The sequence below is a fragment of the Heliangelus exortis genome, chromosome 2 (genome assembly GCF_036169615.1).
Source record: "Heliangelus exortis chromosome 2, bHelExo1.hap1, whole genome shotgun sequence".
In the NCBI taxonomy this organism is placed as follows: Eukaryota; Metazoa; Chordata; class Aves; order Apodiformes; family Trochilidae; genus Heliangelus; species Heliangelus exortis.
In genome coordinates this window covers 17,159,637-17,184,401 of record NC_092423.1, presented here as the reverse complement: position 1 = coordinate 17,184,401, position 24,765 = coordinate 17,159,637, and the positions used below count along the sequence as shown (strand labels likewise).

General features: G+C 39.1%; 1 protein-coding gene across 15 annotated transcripts in view; it reads right to left on the bottom strand.

The window, feature by feature from the left end:
• ABI1 (abl interactor 1) overlaps positions 1-24,765 on the bottom strand; it is a 75,426-nt gene that overhangs the window by 28,250 nt on the left and 22,411 nt on the right. For all 15 annotated transcript variants that reach the window (XM_071734976.1, XM_071734986.1, XM_071734987.1 and 12 more), the window contains exon 3: positions 573-749. In XM_071734976.1, coding sequence (XP_071591077.1) covers positions 573-749 — 177 coding nt within the window. The remainder of the gene's footprint in view (positions 1-572; positions 750-24,765) is intronic.

Here is a 24,765-nt window from a genome sequence, read left to right as displayed (position 1 = left end):
ATTTCAAGGGACATGGACATTAAATTATGAAGGTTTTTATTCAGAAAAAAGGGAAATGAGGCACTAATGGAAGCGAGACATCAAATGCCACTGAGATTTCAGTTCCAACTAGCTTACCCTTTTTCTCCTGGATTACCATCCAAAAAAACCCAACAAAGAACAACCCACCCCACCAGCCAGTTTCCCCAAAAGAGATTACTTAATTTTTCTCAGTAACAACAGGAATAAAACGAGTGGCAAAGACAACTTCCTGAGAAGGAAGGAGTGATAATTTTAAAAGTTAATCATGCCTTTTAACAAGTCATTAGCCTAAGATCATAAGCCATTATTTCCAGACACCGTGATTACAACTGACAGTCACAAGGTTGAGGCAAACATTGCTCAGAAACCCCTCACTGTAAAACAACACATTCTGTTACTAAATTGGTTGTATCTGGGAGCATATCAAACCCATAACCTTCCTACCATAAAGGAACTACATATTTTAAAACATTTTAATGTCAGTAACATTCTGCACCAACCCTATTTCCTGGTCTGGTATTTGGGAACCTCATGTGTTCAGGCATTCTTACCTTTACACCATGGCCAACATCATCCAGCACTGTGTAGTCTATAGGTTTTCGAATATACCTTACAGGACGCTCCATGTTCGCTGGTGCTATAATTTTGTGAGTTCTTGATGTGTTCTTATTGGTTGTCAAAATGCCAATCTCTCTGCGAGCAACCTTTTCTTTATGGATGTCCACAGTCTAGATTAAAAACAAGAAAATATGGGTTTCTTTAGGCATTTGCTGTTTTCTTTACAGAGCTACCCACGCTTTTAGACTTCACTATTAGACAAAGAATCTGAACAGATTTAACACTGCAGGAAGGACACCGGTTTATTGACAAAAGGGATTTAACCTACATGGACATTGTTTGAAACTGATATTTTAATGAAATAACCAATATTAATAATAAAATTACAATTATACGTTATTGTTTTGAACACTAAAGACACTATGCAGATACAGTCCTTGAAGATTAACTCTCAGTGTTCTTATGACTGCCACTAGCAATAAATTACTCCAACTTCACAGCCAGGAAACCAGGACAGAGAAGCTTAGCAATTTGCCTGCAGTCCCAGAAGGGGACTAAGCTTGCAAAGTCTGTGCAGTAATTTCTTTCAGCAAAGCCATCAGTGCATATCAGAGTCAAAGTCTGCATAGAGAAGGACTAATTTCAGCACTGAGGTTAGTTTGTCATACCGTTTATGTCAGTTTTACTAAAACAATAAAACAGAACCTTAAAAATGCATGTATAAGATATGCTGCTCCATCATTTTATTAGGAAATACCTAAACAGGCAACGAAAGGTCAGACCAGCAGCCTGTGAAGGATCAAATTAAGCTTCACAGGACAGACACATGCTTCTTTATGCAATATAACCACCACTTAAACCCTAGCTTGGGGAGAACAAGTACAAATCAAACATCAGATGCCACAGGAAGTTCCATCTCCAGGAAGCTTATTTGAAGATTCAGGGACTGATTTTACTGCTTTAAGTACCTACTAGAACCTTAGGTTCTCACTGCAGGAGATGGTATCTGACAAAAAAAACTCTAAGTGACTATGAAGAATATCTATCAATCCACCACTTTTTCCACTGAAGGAAATAATTCTACATCTCTAAGCATGAATTCCTCCTAGAAAGACTGCCACAGAACAAAGAGTCAAGGTTCAGAAAGAGAGAAAAATCCTTGTCCAACAGTACACCTTTGGGTACATCTCTAGAAAGTGCATAAACTAAAATGGATATTGTGATATGCAAGATTTGGTTAGTGAAGCAGAGCCAAAAATATAGCACAAAATCAGTTTGTATTTCACTCTACTTCTATATTAGGCAAAATGAAAAAAGCAAGTTAAGCATCCAGGAAATGACTGCTTCTAGGAAAGACAGAATTCAGTGTTCAAAGTTAACCATGAAATGCCTTCAATTAAACTGTTTTTTTTCAGTAACTGGTGCATATGCTCAATTGATCTAAAATTCCCTTGAGTACAGAAAGAAACTAAATCCTCCTACACAGTTTTGATACATGGCATTGCAGATTAAAAGTGGAAACACAAGAAGTACCTTAAAGGCAGTGATACCAAGCAAGCTTGCTTTCACATCTTAAAGCTAAGTAACAGACAACTTGTTAACATTGCAGAAGTTCTTTTACTTTGGAAACACAAAGAATACTATTTCTATTAAGAGTCGTGATTTTTCAGAGCAATGCAAGACATTAAGTATGTATTGTCTGCAGTAGCTCATTTGTGATAAGTGAATTCAATATATCAATAAAACTTCAGAGCAAACTTTATTGCTCTACTCATGGTCAGAAAAATCCCATAGTCAGGAATAAAAAGCACCTTTCCAAAGGAAAGAGTCCTATACATCAAGCATTTACTACTACAGGTATCAGACACTGCACCCACATTTGCTCTGGAAGCCAATTTCACAGATGGCAGAGCAAAGACTTAAGAAAAAGACTGAATGTATTTCTTCAACTCCAGCTACCATTTGTTCTTTTCCTTTTAGAAACTAAGATACACATTAGTTCTGCCTTTTAGTTTGCTTACAGAGAGATCCAAAAACATTATCTGAGTGCTGTGCTACATGTTCCAAGATCATCTCTCTTCCAATCTGTACTACATGAGCCCTTTTGCTCAATGGTAATAGCAGGTCTCAAATGATCTTACAGAATGCTTTAATAATACACAGCTCTTCATATTTTGTAACACATAAGCACTGCATAACTGAAAAAAAACTTTATTTTGAGTAATCTAAACAACACAGCAATATAGGAGGCTGAGGAGAATATCAATTTAAGGTCCATACTACAATGTCTTAAAAGAAGGTACTTAAAAATACTACTATGCCCCTTGAAATAAATCTATTCTTCTACTTCATCCTCATGAGCAGTATCTTTTGTTAATAAATTCAATTTTTGTTCAGCAGATGGACAAAAATGCATCTTTTTACTAAGAGCTTTCTTAATATTGATGTGAAAAAATAAGTAAAATAAAACAAAGCCCTTCACTGTACAAAGAGATGTATCTTCTCCTAGCAGACAGCCCATGAAGACTGACTTCCTCCCTGCAACGAACAATGAAAATTCCATAAATTACTAGAGCTGAGGATAAGATTTTCCAGGAACAAATGCTTTGGAAAATAACTTAGGTAATTTTGCAACAAACTCTTGTTAACAGAAAAGAGTAACTTGGAACGGGAAAAGAGCATATATTAATTCTATCAGAGAGCTTATAAAAAACTAAATATAGCAAAGTGATTTGTAAAGTGTTTCCGTGGATTTCAGAGTACATAAACCAAGCAAAGTGCAGGGTCAGCAACTTAGGGCACATATGTAAATCTTGAAAGGCATCCACATATGCCTTTGTAAGAGACTAATTTACTAATTCAAAGCAAATGAGACTGCAACTCTTACCACAACTGGCACACACTGGAAGAGCAAGGCCCTATGCAAAGCAGAGGCTCCCAGCATACACTTTGCTCAAAGCAATGTGCTGCCCAGCAGCTACTAGACAGCATCTTGCCTCAAGAAGAAATTACTTTCTCTAGATTTCTAAATCCTGCATGCTATTGTTACGTGATCATTATGCAATACAAAGCACGTAACAGCTGTTAATAGTTTTGGGGTTTTTTAATATCTATTTGCTTGTTGTTGATGTGAAAACTTACTGTTTAGTGGTAGGCAATATTTTTCACTTCTGAAAGAGGAAAAACCCTAAGCACAAGCAATTTTTAGCAGGACAGCATATCTATCCAGTCAGACAACAGTTAATCCCCAAGACAGGCAAGATACATATACCAGGTAACAGCCAAACTAGATCATACTCAAAGCTGTAGCTATGGCACCTGTAGCTATGAGTGACTGTTCCAGTATGATCAAAAGCTTACTAATGTTTATCTGTCCTGTTAATTTATGCACAAAATCTACTTAAAAACATAAAAGATGGAGAGCAGCAAAGTATGGCAAACTAGCTTGGTTGAACACAGGTTGATAATCACCAGCAAACAGAGCAGGTTCAAATATGCTTGGCCTATGCTGAAACAAATACATGGCATAAATCAAAATTTGGGAAATAGGGATAAGATTCTCACTTTGAGATAACATAATGCAACTGGAAAAAGTTAAGCACTGAACTGATTTGGAAAAGAGGAAGACAGACCTTCCAAAAGCACATGCTTCCTTTGGGAACACCAAACAAGCCCCTTTGCCATTATAACTGGGTGCTAGGGACCATGCCAGCTAATCCCTGAATCAAACTTTTACTTGGGAGGCTGAAGAAGCTGTTAATGATTAGCTGCCCCCACTATCTGTCTGCTTTAAATCATATGGGAAAAACAAAACAAAAAAATCCAATCTAACATAGTTGATCAGCCGGATGCAGAGTTAAAATTTAACTGTCTGCTCCCTCAGAAGTAGTCTCAAGGCCAAGCGCAGCACAGCAGTGATAAAGCAAATAGTTCTTTTTTTTATTTGGATCTATTGCAGATACCACTCCACACATGTGCTACAGTGTGCAATCCCAGATCAAACACTTTGTAAGAAACAGAGACTGCAGAACACTTGGTGAAGATAATTTGAGGATATCTAAATATTTTAATAAAGCTTGTATATAGGGATATTTAAAAACATAGAACAACTTCAAGCTTTTTAAATTCTGAACCACTGCAACTCAAGTTTATGAAACAGACACACAGAAAGTTTATGAGACAGATACACAGCCACAGATCCTCTCCCTAAATGCATGCACAGCTGGTGAAGAGCAGGATGGGAAAAAAAAAAAAATAAAACACTGTTGAATCAACTCAGCTAACGAGGCCCTGCCAACTTCTAGCTGCCCTGAAGGACAAGACAACTTGCTCCACTAAAACCACACCAAACAAATAACCTTTAGTCTTGTGTTAAATTAACTCATACACTAGAAGTGTGCTGGAACACTCCGCTTCAGGTTTGCTCAGCTTGGAGAAGGCTGAGGGGTGGGTGCCCTCATCGCAGTCTACACCTTCCTCGAGGAGGGCAGCAAAGGGGGAGAAGCTGATCTCCACTTCCAGGTGACCAGCAACAGGACACAAGAAAATGGAGTGAAGCTGCATAAGGGGAAGCTCAGACTAGACATGAGGAACAGGTTTGTCACTGAAGGGGTGGTCACTCACTGGAACAGGCTCCTCAGGGAAGTGGTCAGGGCACCAAACTGGATGACACTTTTAGTCACATGTACTCCTGCAAAGAGCAGGGGGTTGGACTCTATGATCTTTACGAATCCCTTCAAAGTTGAGATGATTCTATGCTAAAGACACCATTTTGGTAAAGTAAGTTAATAAAGAAAACAGTATTTTATTCACTCTGTGTCACCCTTAACCAAAGGGCACTACTGGCAGTGTAAAAAAAGAGAAGCATAAGGGAAAAAGAACCTTGTTTCTAAGTCAAAGACAAGTCACTTTGGGCACTACATTTGACATACTAAGTCAGGCCAGATCTGTCAAAAATGGTAGCTCCTTTCAGCAGAAACTGTGCCTGATTACACAAAATATAGGGAAAGACACAGGTTTCAGACTGCATCTAGTCAATACGTGGCAATACGTGGGACAGTGAGAGGTGCAGAGAAAGAAGTTTAGATTCCCTCTTTGACCCCTGGGACAACTGTATGGATTCCAAGCTTACTTGTTTAATGTTTGAATATGATGGGTAGTTACCTGCTCTACAACCTATAAAAATGAGCCACAGTTTCAGTTTATTTATTCATAGCAATAAAATACATGTAGCTAAATGTTACAAATAGTAGAAGAAACCCAAACATTTTCTAATAAATGCACATTTTCTCTTAAGTACTACAAGCTCACACACCCAAGACCATAAACCGTGGAGTTAACAAAAGGAAACATAACTTATGAAACATGCACTAGGGTGCTTTCAGCATGCGTTAATAAAGCAAAAAACCAAACCCTCACTCTTTTCAATTTGTTCCTAGACCCAGCTGTAATATTAGCCCTTACCATCATTCTGCAAAACTGCAGATTTCATTGTCTTTCTATATAGTTTACACAATACACTTCCTGAAGTGAAAAAAATATCTGAGGAAACTAAGTACGTGAACCTGTACTGTTTTAGAAATACAGATTTATACCACTGCTGCTTCCATAAAGGCATATTACTGAAGACTTTTAAAATTAATGAGTTATGGTTATTTGAATAATAGCACTGAAGAGATCCTGGACAAAGCAGATTATACAGGCTACTTGCAAGAAGTAAGTCTGGCCTATGAAAAGGACAATAAAATCTCCAGCTATAATGAGCTCAGCTAGACAACTAACTTCTTCAGGGAGAGCAACATTTTATGCTGTTATTTCGTGAAGGAAATTAAAAGACAATTTAATATATCAACATGGAGAAATGTGAACATATTTACACTGCAAGAGGAATATTCCATAGAAAAGATCAATTATGGTTTCAAGACACATCAGAAAGTATGAATACTTTGGGCTTTTTAAGACATCATGTTCAATCAGACATCTACACAATGTTATAAATTATATTTTTCATTGACTCTTGATGAAGTTTATATATTGTCTGAGAGTGTTCAAGAAACTCAAGAATTTTTCTACAGAAATAAAATAAATTATTTCTAACTCTTGACCAGGAGACTCTAAGTGCTAAGCAAGCCTTGGTGATACAGGCAGCACAGAGCAATTGACACAGCTCACTCTTTACTGCCATGTTCACACTTATTTATCTCATGGGAATCTTCTCCAAGGTATGCTCTGCTGGCAAAGGGAACTGCAACTTAAAATTCCATTGACCATAAATAGGTTGAATGCCCCAGCTGTGTCTGCACCAACTTGGCTATAGATCAAACCAGACAGCTTGATGGACATCTAACTCTTCCAAGTTCTTCAGGACAGACATGGAGTTTGTTTAACCATCATCTCAAGAGAAATATAAAATACACGAAACTTTGACAGAAGTACTGTCCTGTTATCAGTGACTGGTGGTGCCAATCCTGTCTCTAAGGTAGAAGAATTATGCAACCTTTTATTATGCCCTGCTAGTCATCAGTTGTGTGAAATTCAAGTCCCTAATTAGCTTTGACTGGAAGCTTTATACAGGTTATCTTTCACAGTAAAAAGGGGGAAGGTTGTCCTGACCACTCCACCCTGCCCTGGCCTCATGAGATGAATTTAAGATATCTTTAATAGCTCCTTGGGCTGAAGTACTGTAAATTTATCAGTCAATCCACAGTTACTTGAGGAGTGGTGTTTTTTGGTTTTGTTTATTTTTAGTTGTGGGTTTTTTTCACTTCCACAAATTGTTTTAAGAATATAAGGATTTCAAGGTTTTATTGTTTCACATATATAATCCTCCACTTCAATTTTCACTAATGCTTAAAGTCAGCTGCGTGAACACCAGTGCCTAATGGCATCTGAAAATCCTCAGAATATCCTGCCATGACTTCTGGCAAGATATTTTCATGGCTCCACCATGAAAGACAGGTCTCCTGTCACCTCCGAAGCATTTTGACATTTAAGTTTCACCTTGTGTGTTTGCTTCAAATGTGGTGCTGACAACGTAGGAGGCAACTGAAATACATTTAAGAGTTTTATTTCCAGAGATGCAAATCCAGCAATGTTTTCTTTTATGTTTATAGAGAGAAGTTTCTCACACATTTCCTCCAGCATACAGACAAGTTAAAATAGTAGGACAGGCTCTCCAGAAAGCTTCATCAGCTGAAGTCCTGGTAAATCCAGGTCTCTTAAGGTAAAAGGCTACAGGAGCCAGATAAACCATGTCTCATGTAATCCGATATGTCACCTTCTTTTTCCTTCAAAGAGGGTTCACAATCAAGAGCTTTTACAGATTAACATCATGAACTAAGGTCCTTAACACCTATACAGTAGCACTTGCACAATCTACATAAAAAACATTCGCCATCATCAGAGGAGGAAAGGCGCTACAAAGAACAAAGAAAAATAAACACATGAAGTGTTAGGTCCTATTTCCAGAGCTAACATATATGTAAATGCACAAGTTTTTAGTTTATTTATCTACATAATATATGTTTTTAATATGTTTATAAAAGCACAATGCTAACAAAGCATTTTAATAATATCCTCCAACATTGACAAGGGTTGAAAAATGGTGGTTGTGGGATTTTTTTGACAGTTTATCAGTGGATTTCTTCAATTATATCTGAATGCAGATTATATGCCAGTTTAATCCTATGGAGCTAGCCTTTGATTTAAAAAATTAAATCTTCTCTGTATATGCACTAGCAGATTTTCTCAGATTCTCCTAGCAATCACCATTTGCATAAGGCAGACCAGATTTGACCAAATGTTTTAATATATTTTCTACCTTTACATCAATATTTTTCCTGGGACACCAAGATAGTTGGGAGGGGGAGGGTATCAGGGAGGGAAGTGTACCATTTACCCAGGCTTGCTGTATGGTTTTAAAATTCAAAAGAATGTAAAACAATAATGCACATACTTCATAGCCTATCCTGCTCCAGAATTGTTTCTTAAGCTGTACCAGCTTTCATGCAAGGCATACCTAGCTCCAATTTGATTTCTGACCAACAGAACATGTGCCTGCAAGTGTTAACATATTAACACACACACAAAACAAACCAAAAAACAAAAAAACCACAAAAAAACCTTCATGGTGGGGGGAGGGAAAGAGTGAAGGCCTTGGTAAGCCTCATTAAAAATCAAGAAGCTGAAAACAAGAGCTAGAAAAACAGGCTTAGAGCTTTCTGGCCACAGGCAAAGCACCTCTCCTTTAGCTCTCTTGCTGTTATGAAACTGGAAGCCTTTCTTCCAACAGGAAACTAAGATTTAGTGAGAATTGGACTCGTAGACCCTGATTTCCAAAACACAATCTGTGTAGTGGCCCATACATCTGTACAAAAGCACTGAAAAGGAGAGGGAAGAGAGGTCTGTTCAGCTGAAGGATTATTTATCTATATGCTTTTCAGAGTACTCTATTGGCAAATCTAGTCACATACTCTAGAAACTGAGCAGAAAGGGGACATGCAGAAAGAGGACACGGGGCAAGGACAGACCAGCGTGGCCAGGAGCAGATGCATGACATTCTAAGACAAGAATCAGAGCAAAGAAACCAGAGCACTCATCCAAGAGCCAGACCTGAGTTCATGCCTGATGTTTCTTTCCTTGTGCCAAGTGGAAATGGAAGGACTGCTAGGAAGGATATATACACATCCTTCAGACAGGACAGAAGGAAAGAAGCTCCTTGCATTATTCTCTAATGGCTACTTTGGAGCACATATATGCAAGATATTAAGAATGTAAAATGGGACACCTGAAGGAAACCAGTAAGTCTAACCTGTAAAATGCCACCTGGCAGAATTAGGCTCTACAGATGAGGGGTATCTATGGAGAGACCATCACAACCTCACTCCCCGGCCCCCACCTGAAAGAAAGATGGTATCAACAGAGAGTATAAGGAAGGGAGGTCTGCTGGAGTATCTTTGGAACAGGGAAAGTGATGTGGGAAGGAAGACTAGCAGATGGCAACAGAAGGCAAATGGAGTTTAAAACCCACAGAGGGGAAGATTTTTAGCAGCTCTTCAGAGGCCTTCTTATTATGGAAAGAAAATAGTTAAGACAACAGTCCTCCCTCCTCCCCATTGCATTGGTGAAATGCCAGAAGCACTTTGCAAAAGTTCACATAAGCACAGGGGAAATGGAACTTCAAACATCTGGAGTATGGAGGTCAGACACTGGTGCAGAAGCAGCTGGCCCTGCACGCAGGAGGCGGCTGTCTGCCAGGACATCAGTCGAGTGAAGAGGTGGGATGGGTCTGTGGCTAGAAGCAAGAGCCTGGAAAACAGCAGATTGAAGCTCTATTCCTGTCTCTGCCAGACTTCCTGTGCTATGCCAAGCAAGTCACTCGGCTGCCTGGGCAATCTTCTTGGAGCTGCCCACCCACAGCAGCCTCATGAACAGACACAGAGCACAGGTGGGCACCCAGGAGTGGGCAATGCTGCCACAGCTCTGCTCTGAGCACAGTGACACAAAGCAACACAGATACCCAAGATTTCTCTGTAAAACAGCTCCCACTGATGGTTCTAATTGCTAGCGAAAATGCCAAATTGAGCTACAGATCATACTTCCTGTGCTTTGGCAAGCCCTGCTGCTGACTTTACCAATATGAGCAAACTAAACATACACACACTTCAACGTGAAGTGCATTGAGATTGTTACCCATCTAAGGGAAAAAAAAAAAAAAAAAAAAAAAAAAAAAAAAAAAAAAAAGGCTTTCCAATGACCTCTGATATATGCTCACAGGGAGTACAACATATATTTTTGCATTCAAGATACCTTTTTTTGGCCTTTCAAGTACAGCTGCTAGTTCAATTCCCTTTTCAAGAGTCTGACTATCATAAACAATCAGGGAAAAAGCATCACTAATGCAGATCTCTGCAGGAGGACACAGAGAAGCAGAGATTATTTACAATTATCTTCTACCCATCTCCTAAAGTCTGTGGCTTTTCAGTATCAAAAGCCAGGAGTGGAGAAGAGAGAAGCAGCTTCTAAAGTGTTATCCCCTGCTCTAACACAAAGTCCCCAGTCACTCTAGAATGCACTTTCCAGTGTTTGCTGGAATTTCCTATGTGGCTGAGCACCACACACCACCACTTCACACCCACCACAGCACAGGAAGGACAGACCCAGCTCTGAAACAGTCCAAAACCACAATGCTTGTCAAGTTAATCACTGCTAACTGTCCTCCTGAGTTTCATGCTGTATGCCAAACACCTTTCTAAAGGACAGTTCTCTTATTCAGTCCTCTCTCTGCACTCATTTTCCCTTCACCAAGACAGGATTCTGATAAGGGAACTACCAAGGTACATCCCTTCTCTTCTAATGAGCTACAGCTGTTCTACACAGTGAACTGAACAAACATTTCAGTAACTAACCCTAATCACATTGCTAATATAAATTTCCAGGAGGAAAACCTATCTAAATGGAACCAAAAACTTATTAATAATATTTGAAACAAGATAAAAATGCAAAATATCTGCTTATTAAAAATAGTATTTAAAAGTGAAGACACTTCAAAAGAAAAGTGCTTCAAATGTACAAACCTACTGACTGGTTTTGACAGAACAACAGTTGGGATGTGCAGTCATAACATGTTAGGTTTGTATTCATTCTTAAAAAGCACAAAAAGCAGATAAATGCTTTTGATTATGCAAGGTCAAAATCTCAATTGTTATGTAAGTGTATTTTAGTACCTGAAATCAGATCTTAGTAATTCCAAGAGTTTTTTTGCCGAGTATTTCTCAAGATATAGCATATTGATAGGCTCATTGAAAAAAAAAAAAAAAAAAAAAAAAAAATGCTTATGCAAGCTCCCAAATGAGAGTTTCAGCATTTTCAAGTGGCTGAATGAGTCCCTCTTTTCTTTACTGGAAGCAATGCACTTGTCTAGAATTAAACAAAAAAATACAAATCTAAATATAAACTTGACTGAAGGAATGCACAAGGACAGAAAGGAAAAATTAAAAGGCTTCTTCAGTAGTTTGTACTCACTGAAGAACCACCATGGGAGTAGAGCAAAATTGTATGTCAAATGAAAAGCATTTTGTGTGCCAAAAAAAGCAACTTCATAGGAGATGAACATGTGCAATTGCAAAGAGCACTGCAGGTGGCTGAAAATGAAACCATCTAAAAAAAGCCTATAACAAAATAAACTCAACAGAACAAGTTTGAACTTTCTGAAAGTTTGTTTGAGGTAAGTAGCTGATGAACTGGAAAAACAAGAAGCCAAAATGCTTGTGCTTGAACAACAATAACAAAAAAATAAATTATGGGGGGCCTTCACTTTAACTTGTCACCTCTTCAGTGATACAGCTGATCACCTCTAGTAGCAAAAAAATTCCAGTTAGACAGGTTATGTTACATTGTTGGGCAAGCAGGTTTACTGCATATCTCAAAATAACCTTTACACTACAGAATAAGGAAGTCCCACATAAAACATACATATACAAACTTGAAAGTTTTCTGAACTAATTTTTAGTCTCATACTTTTCTTAAAGAAAAAACCAGCCAACCCAAGCAAACAAACGAGCAATCCAAGCTCAACAAAAAACACAAGCAAAAACTACACAGACACAAACAAAAATTCCTCTCTCAAGCAACCCCTCTTCTCTGCATGAATTCACAGCATAGGGGTGTCTTAAGATTGATAGTCTTGGGACAGACTGTTTGCCTAAGACATAAAGTGGTGACAGTACAGGTGGAAATGTCACTATCTTTTAGACACCTGCCAACATAATTTTGATACACCATCGAAGGGACAATGTTATTTCTAAATGTCTTTGATCATCTCATTTGACAACAGTGGGAAATCTGCTGGTTTTCAGATGGCTCAGCACTACACTGAGAGGAATTCATGAGTATTATTTGAACAGCCATTGCCTCACTAAAGGTTGTATTAGCTACATCACACACCCTTTTGGCTTAGTGCCACAAACACAGCTTACCACACATGAAGTTTCTTTTTCTCTTCATTTCCTAAATGCTCAAGACTGCATTTTCTCCATAAGAGATCTGCTGAAGTTCTGGATTTTTTTATTCCCACTCCCACCCCCCACAAAATTTTGTAGAAAGCAAGCAAGTCACTATGGTGAGCAACTCCCTTGCAATACTGTGAAGTTCTACTCCAATGGGAGGGTAACCAACATCCATTTTTTTCCTCTTGCCCCCCTTTGTTGATTAGTCTTACCAGTGAAATAAGATGCCAGCAGCAAACTTTACCCACTATAAATCCTACCTAAGTTTTCAGTGTACTTTTTCCATTCTCCAGTTAACTTGCTACCCATACTACCTCCAGCACATTACTGCAGCAAAAAGCTCTTCCATGTCACTTTAACATCAAAACAACTGACAAGCTCCTCACATTTGTTTTAAAAGACAGAGCTAGAACAAGTCAGATCAAGTCTGGCCCAGTCTCCCCTTTCTCAAACCCCCTCCAGTAACAAGCTGTCCCTTCTGAAGGTACATCAACAGAGGAAAAGCTCAAAAGCATAACAAACTTCACTCAGCTGAAACTTCTACTGAAATCCCAGTTTCCACAGCACTGCACATGGAAGCCTATCAAGATATTCTAGCAAAAAAGGAGAGTTAACAAAAATTCTCTCACATGTTTTCTAACATTGTGTTACTACTTTGGACTGAGTGATACAAACTTCTTGAAATTTGGTATATATTAAGTAAAAGCAGAAGACAGACAACCAAATCACAAGCATCTATGACATTTACCAGTTCAATTGGCTGGGGAGGAAGACAGAGGGCAGAGATGGAACTGCTAAGGCTGCTCCATTCTCCATTGCCATTTTATCTTCCACACACAACTGGAACAGGAAGTTGCTCAATGTTTCTGTAAATACATTTCCCTTAGCCTCCTACTCCTGGCCACAGCTGAAAAACTGCAATTATATCTGCTGGAAACATCCACATGGTCTCAACAGTGCTAGCAGCACTTAGCCTATACTGAGTCACAACATTCTCCAACCTAAATTTTTCCAGACTAATAGGCAGAGGACGTTGGCCCAAGAAGAAACCATATCACCAGTCAATGCCTCCTCCAGGACCACAGACTGGTAGATGAACGTACTCAGTAGCAAGACCTGAAGAGAATTCCTGTGTGCATGTGTGCAGGCAGAGAGGAGGACACTGCTGTGTCCCTCCCCACTGAATGCATCATCCCACTACTGCTACAGTAAGCTCATTAGTCAGCCTATGTGTTCAGAAATTAGACATTTCCACTATACAGTTATTAGTGTAATGATTAAACCTAACTACAAACTCTTGGGGAGGAGTGTCTGCCACTGGGGATGATGCACAGAAAGAACTCCATCAAAAGAAGCAGCCAGAAGTCTGCAGTTTTCAAGACCTTGTCTCCAGGATAATTGATCTCCCAGTTTAGGGTAAGGGAGAGGCAGAGAACAAAACACTGTCTGGAACAAGAGAAAGGCAGGAAAAACAAGACTGACCATCTCTTAGTGTTGCTTCAGGCAAAAGTCAGACGTGTTACTGGCCACTGGAATGTTTAAAGCTGAGGAAGGTACACTAGTGCCCTGGTAAAGGTACTCCAAAAACCGAAGTGGGTTACAAGCCCCTGATCTGCACTGCAGCATTTCAAGAGAAGGCCTTAGAGCTTCACAGCAACAAGCACCACATACTTGTGCATGCCTGGCCACTGACATCAGATGAAGAGTTACTGAATTTCTGCAAGAAACCTAACTGCATGGGTAAGTGACTGAGATCAACAGACTGCTACAGTTACCTTAATCAGGGAGGAAGGTGTTGGTGAGGAGTAAAATATTTCCCAAAGAGATAAAGGGGTGTATTAGGACTTTAATGGGCTACAAAACCACATCTGTGTAAAATTCTGTGCATCTGTGGCCTGCCTTCTCCCCACTGCATTAGTAAGGTCTAGTTTTCCTAAGTGAGGTCAATGTACTTTTTGGATTTAGTTTGTGTATATCCACCCAGCAATATAGTCAGTGTTTACTCCCAGAAGTATATAGCTAATGAAAACAAATGTACAGTTGTTGTCTGAACTACCACCATGGCAAATGGTCAGGAGGGGAAGAGTATGCAGGAAAAGCTTACAATCTGCTCTTACCAGGATATCTGCTTTAGTCACATAATTGTTTGCCTCCTAAAAATCCATTTGGAAATACACCATGTTTCTTTCTTCTCTTCCTACTGATTAGATTATGCTTTTAAAAAATACCAAACTAGGTGACCTGTCAGTATCTACTACCAGCAGCATGCTTTAAATCTTCTTATATCAGGCAAATGTTTCAGATGGAAAACAGTCTTTAAAAACGTTACTAAATCATTTCCAAAATAATAAAAGTGTTAGACACATATATTCTGAGTATTTCAGCCAGAGTTTCTGCATTGACTGAAGGACTGTATACACATTTAATGTAGCTTAGCTTCATAAAGATGCTGAGTTGAAAATAAGATGCAAATAACTTGGAGTTGTGGTCTCATTAAGCTTCTTTTGCTCCCCAGTCTGCAGGTCTAGAAGTAAGAAGCAAGCTAACTGTGACTGAAGTTTGATATTTTATCTGCCAGCTGAGAGGCATGCACTGCAGGAGGAATGCTCAAAGCAGGAAAGTCCCAAGTGATTTAACTTGAATTTCTCACAGGAAGAGCTTATGGAAACCATCCCCCACTTCCTGAAGTTTTTTTTTTATTATTATTTGTTAGCATGCCACAGCCTGTACTAAGGGAAAGCACAGTATTTTGACCAAAATACCATGAACACACCATGAAGTTTTCTCCTTTCAAGTTTTAGTATCCAGATGCCAGGATAGCACTAAACACAGTGGCCATTTGATTGGACTTCTCTTTTCAACTTAATGACCCATAATTACATGAAGATGGCATATTTCTGGTATGCCTTACAAGTTACACCTCCCAAATGGAGATTGTTCTGAGTCTCTCACTCTGAGATTGTTCAGTGTCTCACTTTTCAGCTTAGCAGATGAGAAGTGCCTGAGTGGAGCACTCAATAATACAATATTTCTACTGTTCATTCACTCTCAAATGCCATGTTTCATCTGCTAGGACACACATGCAGATCAACAGCATCATTTCAAGCTAAGTTTACATAGTACTTGAATTTCTTCTAGTTAAGAGTAATAAACAATTTTCTAGCCTACATGAGCTGTCATTTTATTAACTTACCATACATTTTGTGTATCAGCAAAATTACATACACCGTTGAAAAACTACAGTAATGCCTTTTTCAGCCTAGTGTAAAAGACAAGTCTTATCCACAGTACAACTCATCTCTTAGCCCTGTACTACATCTGGCCATTTCTGCATCTTGTCCAATACTTAACAACACACGTAAAAAAAATCCTATAAGCAGACAAAGAAGGATCAGCTTCCTAAAGATGACATTTATCCCCTTTCCAGTCAGATAAAGGTTGATTTGTGGAGGCTTATCCTGCAACCTTATATAGTCCCATTTTGAACACAGTTCAAAAGTATAACTTAAGAAGAAGAAAAAACATTCCTGTAAGACAGAGTTCAACAAGAAAGCAGAATTTCCTACAATGAAATCAAGCCCTTTAATCATTATTTTCATTATATTTTATTGTTCCTGTATTTTCAAAAGATGGCCCTGCTGACCTTTCTTGAAGCAATGATATGTTTTATTATTACCATCATGACCCCTCTTAGCTCTAAGGTTCCCTTTCTACTTGTTCTCACTTTGTACAGAAGCCCGATAGCTTCCAATCACATCCTGGTTGCTCCTGGTTTTCCCACATAGAGGAATTTGAGATAGCATGACAAGATCAGGTTGACAAGAGTTTTCTCTTGCATGCAAGGAACAGAGAAGCCAATTAAAGAAACAGCAAGCTATGCTTCAGTCCCCATGTGACACCACACTGAACTGTACTGATGGACCCATTGTAAATAACCATCCCCTCACGTTATGAGAAAAGCAAGTGTTTTTAGGAATGAACAAGTGAAGCTACAAAGCCACCACATACTAGCAGTCATACAAGGGTACATTGAGAAAAAGGTCACATTTTGCCTCTTCTTTGAGAATCTTCTAAATAGCTATAAGATCTGCAATCCTACAGTCATGTAGTACTTATGGGTACAAAAATGTATTTAGCCTCAATATTAGGTAAAATTATTACATAATGATTTGCAAGAACCAGGAATGAACATTAAAATGGAAAATGACAGCTTTAATCTATTTTTGAAACTGAGGAAGGGGCAGACATACTTAGGGTGATTACTTCTACACACAGTACACCTTTTAACCAAACATGGCACTAGCAGCAGGGTCAGTTACAAATCAACAATATTTGCCAGTGGAATAAATAGTTTTGAAAAAATAATATTAATGGTAACTTGTTTCTATTTAGGTATTTAACAAATTACAATGAATTAATACAATTTCACACAGATTTTTTTTCCTAAAACAGTGAAGGGAAACTTTTTACTTTGTGCCCTGTAGCTGCCCCAGTGATGCAGAGATCATACTGCCCCAGGTGATGTTGGGGAAGGGATACCTGCCAGGGGACAGCAGCTACAAGCACTCAATGAGATTAACACAGCTGGATGAATTTTCACCTTTCACACACATTTTTTCAAAGTTACAATAAAACAACAGAAGTTACCAGGAGCTCTTCTAAAGCTGGGACAAGTCATTCACATACCCCCCATGAACTAATAAAAGAGTTTGCTTGCTACATATATGTAACCTGCAAGAAGGCTCTTACAAGATGTGTTACAGGTATCAATGGGTCCCAAAAGGCTGCTGGTACAAAGTCAGACTGGCAGCAGTTTTAAGAGTGGCAAAATATTACTGCTGGTGTAACAAAATGCTCACCTGAACCATTACTTGGTTTTCTATCTGTAGGTCAACATTAACCACGCATTTTCATGCCTCCCAGTAAAACCAGATATTAGAAAACAATAAGCAATTCCCTTCTGAATTCTGGACCCAGCAATATATGTTCATGTGTAGAGTGGCAGATTATGAAGGGTGCCCTCAGTGAGGCAGTGCAACCGAGACATCTGCTCCACAGCAAGATTACTGTACTTGCTTTTCCCCTCCTTTTTTCCCCAAATACAGTCAACTCAAGCATAACACTACATAACACCACCCAGCTACCATGAAAACCAACGTCCCAAATAGCTGCACTGGATGGCACAGATATAGCAACCAATGTAATGCTTTGGTAGCTGGTAATAGACATATTTAGACATTGTAATCAGCACCTCATACATACATTTTTCCCTTTTGCTTTGCCCTTATGCCACGAAAACATCAACAGAAAGAAAACCCTAGTTTGATGTAAAACAGAAGCTATTTACATATGAAGCCAGCTGGTTTAACCAAGACTTCAAATAGAAGAAAAAATTTTAGGCAACAATCTAACCAGATGCATCTGAAAAAAAAAAAAAAAAAAAAAAAAAAAAAAAAAAAGACTCCTTGAAAAAGTCCAGTATGTGACTTTACAACAGGTTAGTCATGCATTTCACAAATGTGGTATATCTTGCTTGTAAGAGGGGTTTTCATTAAAAAGGAAAGATTGTACAAAATCATCAAAACCCCCTTTCAGACTAATGTTCACAGTCCTAGGATTTTTTGGCTTTGACTTCAGAAAACAAGACACTGCATCAGGCCTCTTAATTTAGTACTTAATGAGGTATCAAGAGCTTACAGCCAAAGATTCTTTCAGCAGAAAGGTTTTCATGGTCTAAAACACAGAAAACTATGCATTCAGACTCGGCCTTCTAGACTAAAGAATGACAGGAAACAGAAGTTTCTGGCTTATTTTCTTATTCACCATCAAAGCAACTGCCCTTCCACATCACAAAAGGGCTTGTGGTTGCTCTCTCATAGGTGTACATAACTATCATGGGGCTTCATTTGGTTTGTTTTGATTTTTTTTTTCTTTGTTGGTCATATGTTGGGCTTTTTTGACTGCATCAGCTGAACTGTACTGTACAGGCTTTACAGACAGGTCCTATGTGTATCCCATTTGTAGTCATGAAGGGAATTTCTCAACAAAACAGCTGACAAGGCAACCCTTGCACATCATAGCAGATTCTGAGCAACTTCTGTGTATCATGTAGAAGCTGATATGCACAAAGTTAACAACTATTTTCATAAGCAAGCAGAAAAACAGAGCAAGCACAGAAGAATTTCTTGGAGCCTTGGCCTCTATCACAGAAAGTACAGGAAGAGCAGGATGTGATGCAAAGGCCAAAGAGATAACTGTCAGCGCTTTTGTAGGAGGGGGAATGTCACCCATGGCAAGGTTAATCTAAACAAAAAGTGCAAGTTTTTTCAGCATATTTGGAATATTTGCATCTGCTGACAAGCCAGTGCAATCCAAGAGAACCAAGAGAAGACACTATCTTTCTAATGTATACAACACTGGATGATGGGCTAGTTCCTTCAAAAACACTTGGTCTCTTCACACACTCAAATGTGCAATAAGGAAAGTTTGTATGGAAATGGAGATTACAGGGATTTGTAGACAGGGAGCAGCAGTTTCTCCCCTGACTTTGTAATTGTCTCCCAACCAAGGATATATCCAGCCATGGAAATGTAACAATGAGAAAAGTCACAACAAAGGGTAACCTGTTCCAGTGCTCCACCACCTTCCGAAGTAAAAAGAATTTTCCCAACCATGTACTAGCTGGCTGAGCTTCAACTTGTGGCTAACTGTTCAACATTACACTGTCACTACCAAGAGAAAGACTAACTGCAAAGATGACAGAGCCAGACTTAAGTGTCTGTAGGCTACCATGAAGTCACTGCTTTGCTTCCTCTTTGTCAGACTAAACAAGTACAAATTCTTTAACCCCTCCTTGTAGGCTGCATACTTCATCTCAGTGTCCCTCTCTGCTGGGCTATCTTCAGTTTCCCTAAATGACTCTTGAAAAAGGCAGGGGGGACAAAAAAGATGGACACGCACATGAAGCTGCATCACTTCACAGCAGATGATAATCACTGCCCTTTATCCACCAGCCACACTCTTCTCAATGCAACCCTTCCATGGTGTTCATTTATTCTGATGGCTTTGTGTTGCTGGCTCATGAGCAGGACATCTACCAGCATACCAGCTCCTTTTCAGCAGGACAGCTATTCACATAGTCACATCCCGGCACATACAAATGCACAGGGTTATTCCACCTCAGGTGTAAGTTCTTGCACCTTGCCCCATTACACAAGGATTTCGCTGGCTCAAAAAGTTCTCAGGGTTCCTCTGCATTGAAGCTCTGTCATTCAGCATACAAATAATAATTTAATATATGAATCATAATCAGATACAAATCAATTTAGTTATCCCCAGATTTGCTGAGAATACGCCTTATGTTCTGAATGGTCTCCAAAGAATATTTTGACCAGTGTGGGCTTCAGCATTGACCCTGCTTGTTAGCAGACATCAACATGCTGCTAATTCTGGCTAATTTTCTTCCCAATTAGGAGTTCTGTCCAACCTATATGTTCTTCATGCCAGAGAATAAGATCAGAGTTATAGGAATCCCAACCCCCCCCCCCCCCTTTTTTTTTTTTTTTTTTTTTTTAAGAGGCAACTTCAGTGTAAGAATACCTGGACAGATGTCCTTTGGAAGCATGATCACCACTAAGAGGATCTGGTGAGGTGTTTTGCTCCTATGTGCAAGTATATTAAAGTACTTTACATAATTACTTGTTCCTAGGCATGACCACCCACATTCATCAGATTTGCCACATTTTCTACACTCTTTCTATTTCTTGGCTTTCAAACACAAATTTGAACTGTGCTTTCATCATATACTACAACCCATGAATGCAACATCACGTTAATCCAAAGGACAGACAGACAGACATACTTCAATAGTATGTGGGGGACACAGAGTCCCCACTGTACATGCACTGCCTTATGCCTCTTCAAACATCACAGACCTGCTAAGCACATAAAAGCTCTTGTGCTTTTTTTCCTTGGCATCAAACATCAGTTATTGGGTTCTGGGCTACTTATGAGTTCATCCCTTCAAACCCCAAAACATTTTCAGCAGAGCTTTTCTGAAACCTAATCCATGTCAGTCCTGACTGGTTGCTCTCCTAATGCAAAAAGCCTTAGAATTTCAGGCTGAGAGTAGTGTATCTGTGCAATTCAACACAGGCTACAGATGTAAGTTTCAGAAGTTCTACAAGAAGAGATAACATCTGTGTATTTCATTATTGCCCCTGACTTAAGCTACACAACCACAGAAACTGAAGGCATTTGGTATTGTGCTTGCATGAAGTATTTGAATTACACATGCAATGAATTAGACATGGACGGGGGCAGGCAAGATTCTTCTAAACTAATTCAGGGATTTAATTTGTTTTTATTTATCTCTAAAAGTCTCTAAATTTTAATGGTGACAAAAGCTTTTTTTTATTTTTTTTTTTCAGAGCTATGCCTTCCAAACATATTGTTTTGTAATAGTCCCTATCTCTGTAGAGAGCTTCAAAAGAAGAAAATTTTAACACTGAATCTTTAAGGGGTGCAGTGTTCCCTGGTGCAAATCAGCATTTCTTAAAAAGGAGTCTGTTGCTTCCTTCATGCTTCAAGAGACATGAATTTAAATACTGTGCTATTTAAAAACTGTTCATGTCCAGGAAAAAAAAAAAAAAAAAGGAATAGTTGCTACACCCAGTACTGCAGCTGCTCTGATATAAATGTGAGTGCTGATCTGTTAGTTTTTCAGTTTTGACACAGTAAACAACAATGTCCCTGTCAACCTCTCTCTCTACTGATGAATCTGGCTGTCCCATCTTTGTTCTCTTGAAGTCCGTGGACTTGAAGCTGAAAAAATTTAACACAGAGGGATACAAAAGCATTTTTTTTTTTAAATTAGTTAGTTCATTGACTCAAGGACATATGCAAGAATGGCAGAAATTAATATCAAGAGTTTAAACAGCAAACTTTAATTTCATTTAATACATAGAGGAAATAAACAATGAAGCTTACACTGCATTCAAAATGCAAATACACAGCGTGATTCCTAATCATGGCACACTGAGGAAAAAAAAAAGTGTTTAGGCACACTGAGAAAAAAAAAAAAAAAAGTGTTTATTTAGATGCAGCACACCTTAAGAAACTTCATATGCTGCATGCTAAGGTCTTCATTCCTTCCCTACCTTGATATCCAAATTCCTTTCTGGTATCTCCCACTGCAAGTTGATGCATTGCCTTTCCCTTTTCCCTGTCTAGTCCATGTATTCACTCATTTTGCCTAAAACTGCTACAAAAGAAAATACTACCTAATACAGACACTTTCCACTTCATATGCTACAAAGAGAGCAAAATACATGGATATTGCTGTTCAAGGAAATTTTCCTTTTGGTCACTGCAACTGAAGGCAATCTATACAATAGCAGAACTGCTGCTCTGCTTCTGGCAGGCATTTGTGGATGGACAAGTCAGCAGTGGTTGCTAGGAAACCCTTGGGGCCCAAGTCCTTCCTCCATAGCGTTTTTACATCTGTGTCCCATAGAGAAAGTGGAGATGGCACACAACAAACACCAGAGCACTCAATCTGGCTCTGCTTTCACATCTTAGATCAAAACTAGCTCAAACCCCACCTGAAAATTCCCTTCTCAGTATGGCCTTTCTCAAGGCAAATAAAAATAAACTAAAGCACCAAATAGGAACTGACAGAAATATGCAATTTAACTGTGACTGCAACAGAAAGCTTGCACTAGAGAGTCTAGAAGTATATACGCCCTAAAGCCTTTAGTGAAGCCTTGATGCTTACATTGGTCCAAAGTAGAGACTTATCTTCTTCCCCCAATTCTTGCCTCATAGGATGAGTAGGATCTCTTACACTCAAAGTGTTTGCAGTTTTCTCCAGAACAGTAATCAAATCTCTGCTCTGCCATATCAGAGCAGCTTGGAAAGGTCAAGTCAGCTTAGTCAAGCTCAAAGTTAATATCAAGGGTTTAAGCCAAAGACCTGAGCTGTATGTGCACAGCTCTGCATCCTGGGTGCAGTAAATAATAACATGGCAGGTGACTCCAGACCCAGATGTTACAGCTGAAAGACAACTGCAAGTACAGAAAATACAGATGCAGCTGGGCAGGGTTATGCTCTGGCCACATAAAGCCATTTCTGTAGCTGTTCACTGCCTCTGTGTGCTCAGAGCACTGCTCCCTCACTACAATGTGATTACTCACATGAAGCCCCTCTCTTTGCTCGCAACAAGAAACCAAAGCTGAATTAATTTTTTCCTACTGAAACAACTTAACTTTCCATCTGTAAAATAAAGCTCCAGCAACCAGAACAGAACACAGCAGTCCATCACCTAACTTTTAATGAGTGCTTTTTCCAATAAAGAAAGTACATAGCTAGGAAAAACAGAGTGGCTATAGATGAGCTACTCAGCCATTTAGTCTAGAGTCAAGCTGGAAAAAATGCAAAAGGAACTGAAACACAGTAGGGGAACAGAAACTACCTGCAGTTCAGAAGAGCCATGGGGTTTTCTTCCACAGAAAGAAGAAAGGTATTATAACCAGAAGCACTATCAAATTCTACCTTATCTCACAGGTATCTGCTCTATGTTGCAAAACCCAGAAGTGAGAGAATTGACTGGCAATGCCTCAGGTCTGTGTTTCTAGGCAATACTCCTTTCATGGAGAAGAATTCCATTTTGAGAATAGGTTCATCAGGCTTTAGTGACATGAAAATATTCACAACTGATACAAACATGGGAAAGGACACTCTGGAGACCTCTGAATTTTAGAAGCAGCACAGCAGATCTAATATATGCAGTTAAAACATTTAAGCAGAAACATTTCAAAGCAAGTAGCTGATCTGGTATGTGTGCATCGTATCTATTTTAATTCTACGAAATTTGTTAGTCAGAAGCGGTTGATTTATAAGCAAGGATTAGTTTCAGGAAACACCAACAAGGACAGAAACTACAATCAAGTGACCTTGCTAAACACTCCTCAAAAGCTCTACAAAGCACTGATTGTTCATAGTCTTTAGCAATCAGTTCATGTATCAGGTGACTCAATAGCTTTCAGCATAGTGCCTTCAATTCAAGCAGCAAACAGTACAGAGGGTTAACACCTTTTGTGCTAGTATCAAACATTTTGGCTTTTTCCATGGTTAGTCATACCAGTGGACCAATGAGAATTTAGCAATAATCACTTCACACACAGTGCAGCCCTTTTCTTACACATGTAAGAAAATATATGCTTGGTATAAAGGGAACCCAATGCTTGGGAAAGCCTGTAAGTTCAGTTTTTTATCCAGCCATTTTGTCAGAGGTAGTCATAATTTCAGCATCAAGAAATCTCAAAATACTTGACATAACAGGTAACTTATCTCCAGCAATTGTACTTCTGCATACTTTATTGTTTCACTGGCATGTACTTTTTCAGTACTTGATACAGCTTTTAAAAGTGTGTAGTTCTTAGCACATACTAACTTAAAAAGCTTTCTGGAAAATTTTGTTACTAGGAGGGTCCTGCCACATGCACTGGAATCTTCTCCCTGCTGACATGCTTTCAGTGAACCACCGTGCTGCCATTTAACAGAAAGATTTTTAGAAATCACAGTTACTCTAAAAGAATAGTAAACAAAGGTTAGCAGGGACTGTAGAGAGACAGACAGCAAAGGCCGTAAGAAGTGCTGTCTTTCAGGTATTTGGTGTAAGGTGTACCACTAACAGTGTACTGGTTGACCAACAAAAGTTTTGAATTCACTGGCTGCATTGAGGAACATTTCAGGTTGAATCCTCGGAGATTTGTTCATTAAGTATCTCAGATAGGCTTAGAATACCAGACTGAATTTCAGTAGGAGCAAGGCACTCAAGCCCACTTCAGAATAGCAATGTAAGAGTGAAACAACTGCATGGATCCTGGTGCTCCTTTCCTTGGCACCAGAACGCTACACCTACTTATGCCATAAACCATCGCCAGGTTAAGCACAGCAGGCACTTTTTGGCAGAATTACCACACAATCAGACCAGTGTCAGATTAGGTACAAGGCAGGCAGCAGCAGCAACTGTCCCCCCCTCAGCAGCAGCCAGACAGAGTAATGATCCAGCCCTCACTGGTAGGGACAGGTCTGTTCTTTTCCACCATCTATTTCCATGTCCTCCCTACACTGACTCTGGCAATACTGCAGTCACAGTAGCAGTCAGGTTGGCTCACCC